Source organism: Anarrhichthys ocellatus, unplaced genomic scaffold (assembly GCF_004355925.1).
Source record: "Anarrhichthys ocellatus isolate YVR2014 unplaced genomic scaffold, GSC_Weel_1.0 scaffold34, whole genome shotgun sequence".
NCBI classification, from domain to species: domain Eukaryota; kingdom Metazoa; phylum Chordata; class Actinopteri; order Perciformes; family Anarhichadidae; genus Anarrhichthys; species Anarrhichthys ocellatus.
In genome coordinates this window covers 3,228,840-3,231,074 of record NW_022280064.1, presented here as the reverse complement: position 1 = coordinate 3,231,074, position 2,235 = coordinate 3,228,840, and the positions used below count along the sequence as shown (strand labels likewise).

At 46.5% G+C, this 2,235-nt stretch overlaps 1 protein-coding gene across 1 annotated transcript; it reads right to left on the bottom strand.

The window, feature by feature from the left end:
• Window positions 1-515: 515 nt before the first annotated feature.
• Window positions 516-1,749, bottom strand: htr1e (5-hydroxytryptamine receptor 1E). Its single transcript, XM_031865914.1, has one exon. It carries the CDS (start codon window positions 1,691-1,693, stop codon window positions 557-559), a length of 1,137 nt encoding a protein of 378 aa, XP_031721774.1. The 5' UTR covers window positions 1,694-1,749; the 3' UTR covers window positions 516-556.
• Window positions 1,750-2,235: the final 486 nt, after the last annotated feature.

Below are 2,235 nucleotides of genomic sequence, written 5' to 3'. Positions count from 1 at the left end.
ATATATATATACATATATCTCTCTCTCTCTCTCTCTCACTGCTGGGCAAGTTAACGCGTTATTATCGCGTTAATTAATTAACGCTGACAATTATTTTATCGCGCGTGTTTTAACGCAGTTTTTTAAAATAATATAAAAAATATATAAAATGACACGGACATCTAACACCGTATATAAGTGCAGAGTTCAGGGAGCTGAACTATATATACATATATATATACTGTAAACAACTCAATATTCAGTTGGAATATATATATATATATATATATAAACAAATAAATAAAGATAAAATGGCATGGGCATAATAAGCCGTATGTAAGCTCAGAGTTCAGGGAGCTGTTTACATTCAGTTGGAATGAAATATTTATTTATATATACATATATTGAACAGTAGTTATGAAGAATTATTTTATTGAGAAAAACACGCAATACATAGTGTGTTGAGATGTAACTTCTTTTACTTGAAAAGCACAACATCACACTCCATATAGCCAGTATACAGACTGCAACTACATTTAAGGTGTATACGTTCCCTCTGGTGTGTTTAAGCTCAAACCTACACATGCTCTTTTCTCTTGAGTAGCTTTTTAAAAGCCAGCTTGAAATCGTCATTGAAGCTGGTGTACAGCAGAGGGTTGATGAGAGAGTTGATGTAACCCAGCCAAGTCAGGAAGTCCGAGATAAGCGGAGAGGGCTGCACCATCCGAAGGCCCACTAGGACCTCCTTTAAAAAGAAAGGCAGCCAGCAGAAAATGAAGGCCCCGAGAATGAGGCCGAGGATTCGAGCTGCTTTCCTCTCGCGTGAGGTGCATATCTGGTTCTTCTCATCCTGCCCGTCCGTGTCCGTCTCAAAGGACGGGATGCGGATGGTGGTGTTGAGTTTGTCGGTAGCCAGCGTAGGATCTGAGTTGGACAAGTCGGACACACAGAATGTGTGGGAGACACGGCAATGGTCCACAGAGTTCTGACTGCCCATGCTGCGGCTGCTGAGGTGCCGAGAAGAGCCACGCTTCTGGTACAGCGTTTTTGCGGCGTTGTAAATCCTGTAGTATAAGATAAGAATGGCGATCATGGGAATGTAAAACGCCCCAACAGTAGAGTATATAGTGTATCCCAAGTGATCGTGCTCTATGATGCACTGCTGGAAGCTGCCTGTGCGAGGCCTCTGCCTCCAGAATAAGGGCGGCATGGATATGAAAACTGAGATGACCCAGACTATCCCCACCATGATGGCGGCGCGGCGGGCCGACCTCTTGCGAGCGTACTCGATAGCTTTGGTGATGGCCCAGTACCGGTCCAGGGCAATGATGCACAGGTGCAGGATGGAGCTGGTGCAGCAGGTCATGTCCACGCTCAACCACAACTCACACACCACCTGACCCAGGGTCCACGTGTCCATGGTGATGTAGAGGATGCTGATGGGCATCACGAGGAGCGCCACCAGGAAGTCGGTGACGGCGAGGGAGCAGATGAGGTAGTTGGCGGGCAGGTGGAGCTTCTTGTTGGTGCAGATGGCGGCGATGACGGCGGCGTTGATTAGCGCAGTGAGGAGGGTGAGGAGGCTGAGAACAACCACCAACGCCACCATACCGTCTGTGAACGGGACCGCCTGCAGGCTGCCGCTAGGTGGGACGGTGCAGTTTGTGATGTTGGGTCCCGAGGCACTCCCCCCTGGGAAGCTTTCCATGTCCATCCCTGGACCCGGAATCACTCCCAGGGAGACAACGCTCCCTCCTCCAGAGTCAAAGGTCAGTCTGAAACAACAAAATAGGCAAACAGATACATGAGAGACAGCCAACGTGCACTTTTAGTGCTCTAAACTCAATCCAGGGTGCTTCCTGCCTTCAACACAATGCATGCTGGGATACTCTGCAAACTACTATGACCCTGAACATGAACCTGCTGGTACAGAGCTGTATGTTACTTTGGTTTTTATGTTTAGGTTTAACTGTGACGCGTGTGGTCTGTCGGTCAGTCCAACAGTTTGGTTCATGAGAAAAGTATCTTAAAAATAAATGGTCAGATTTGATGTATATACTTACAGTACCAAGTGGTTTGAGAACATTTTACTTCCACCACGTGTCTTTTCATGGTATTCTATAATAGTTAGGTGAATAGTGCCCTTTAGTAATTTGTATACTCTTTATACAAATGAGTGTCGGTGTGAATCTGTGGCAAGAAGCCTTGGAGAGGAGTTAGACGCAGCGGCGCTGGAATGAGCTTTGAAGTTCCAGC